The sequence below is a fragment of the Pygoscelis adeliae genome, unplaced genomic scaffold (assembly GCF_000699105.1).
Source record: "Pygoscelis adeliae isolate BGI_AS28 unplaced genomic scaffold, ASM69910v1 Scaffold113, whole genome shotgun sequence".
Lineage (NCBI taxonomy): Eukaryota > Metazoa > Chordata > Aves > Sphenisciformes > Spheniscidae > Pygoscelis > Pygoscelis adeliae.
In genome coordinates, this window is record NW_008825108.1 from 3,898,456 (window position 1) to 3,900,049 (window position 1,594).

The window sequence follows — 1,594 nt, forward strand, 5'->3', positions numbered from 1 at the left end:
CATTTTTAAACAATACTGATTGAGGGTTTCCCCGGTTATTCTTTTTTTTTCTTTTTTACTAAGGCATTCTGTGTATTTAAACTATCTTTTTTTTTTTCTCTCTCCCTGCCCTGCTCCGCCCCCCCCCCAGCCGTGGCACAAAAACTGCTTCCGATGTGCCAAGTGTGGAAAAAGCCTAGAATCTACAACCCTAACTGAAAAAGAGGGAGAAATCTATTGTAAAGGTGAGGAAAGAAATAAAGATCACTTGTTTATGGTTCAAGGTAATGTGTTACGAGGGCAGGTGCTGAATTTATTCCTGGTATAAGAAACTTTCAGGCTCCTGTCAAGATGGAAGTGCTCTATAAGTCATAGGAATAGAGCTGAGAAACAAAATAAATATTACTGAAGCTGCTGATGTAGTTTACATCTGCATCAAGCAAAACATTACATACTGAGAAACACAGCAGCAGCCCGTGCCCTCTGCCTGGGTCCGAGAGCAGATCAGAGTAAGGACACAAGCTAGTAAGCATCCGGCCATGCCTTCTTGCGTGGTATCATGGAAATAAACTTGATCCACACAGTGGCTTGATGACAACATATGTCTTAACAGATACCTAGCCACAGAACCAATGTATGAGTTGCTTTCACAGAGTAGGTTGGGAGCTACATGGACCGAACAGCCATGGCTATTGAGTTCAGTCACAGCAGTTAGGCAGCTTAACAAAATGTTTTTAAGCCTTGCTTCCGATGGGGTTGACTAAGGGGAAGTGGCTGAGGGGCTTAGCCTAGACAGTGCTGTTCTTAATTAATGAGCCAGAAGCCTCAGCTACTACACGTTCGTCTTTCTTGCAGGTTGTTATGCGAAGAACTTTGGCCCCAAGGGATTTGGGTATGGCCAGGGAGCTGGTGCCCTCGTTCATGCCCAGTGAGGAGGCAGGGCTCAAAACCCTTAGGGCGCTGCTGAGATCCTGCTACAAGAAACAAGAGAGTTTCCTAAATGTTACTAACTACTGTGAAACAGATACTAGTTACTGTAGTGCTTGGGCATACGTTCAGCAGATGATTTTTTTTAAAAAGCACTGCTTTTTTCCTTGCTTTGTGTATCACACTGTAACACTTTTAATACTGAATATCAATTCAATAAAGCTTTGCTTGTTGATATATCCTAAAGCCAAGCGTTACATGCTCTGAGCAATAAAAGATAAGTAAGGGGAGTGTTGTTGGGGTACTTGAGGGGTGGAGATATGATGCTATAGACTTGGTGCAGACCTTCACTGAAAGCCCAACGTGACTGCAAGCTGGACATACATAGCACTGGTCATGGCCTTCAGAGGTGAAAGGCCGTCCTCTGGTATCACACCCTTATGTGCAAGGCAACTAGCTGCTCACTGCACAGAAGTAGGGAATCTTAATGTACTGCTCTGTGCAGTGACACAGCTCTGAAAGTGATAGATTATAAGGAGCTGTGTGCCTGAACGGCTGGCTGTCTCTGCCGTAGAGTCTCTAGTGAATGGAAAACAAACCTTTTTCACCGTAATGTTTTGTGGGATAGCACCTGCTTCGGTATTGAGGTGCTATCACACACAAGACTTATTGTGCAGAAAGAGTACTC

At 44.1% G+C, this 1,594-nt stretch overlaps 1 protein-coding gene across 1 annotated transcript in view; it reads left to right on the top strand.

The window, feature by feature from the left end:
• The window catches only part of CSRP2 (cysteine and glycine-rich protein 2), a 5,137-nt gene extending 3,985 nt beyond the window's left edge, over positions 1-1,152 (top strand). Inside the window, exons 4-5 of the mRNA XM_009327529.1 lie at positions 131-224; positions 835-1,152. Coding sequence (XP_009325804.1) covers positions 131-224; positions 835-911 — 171 coding nt within the window. The 3' untranslated portion in view covers positions 912-1,152. The remainder of the gene's footprint in view (positions 1-130; positions 225-834) is intronic.
• Positions 1,153-1,594: the final 442 nt, after the last annotated feature.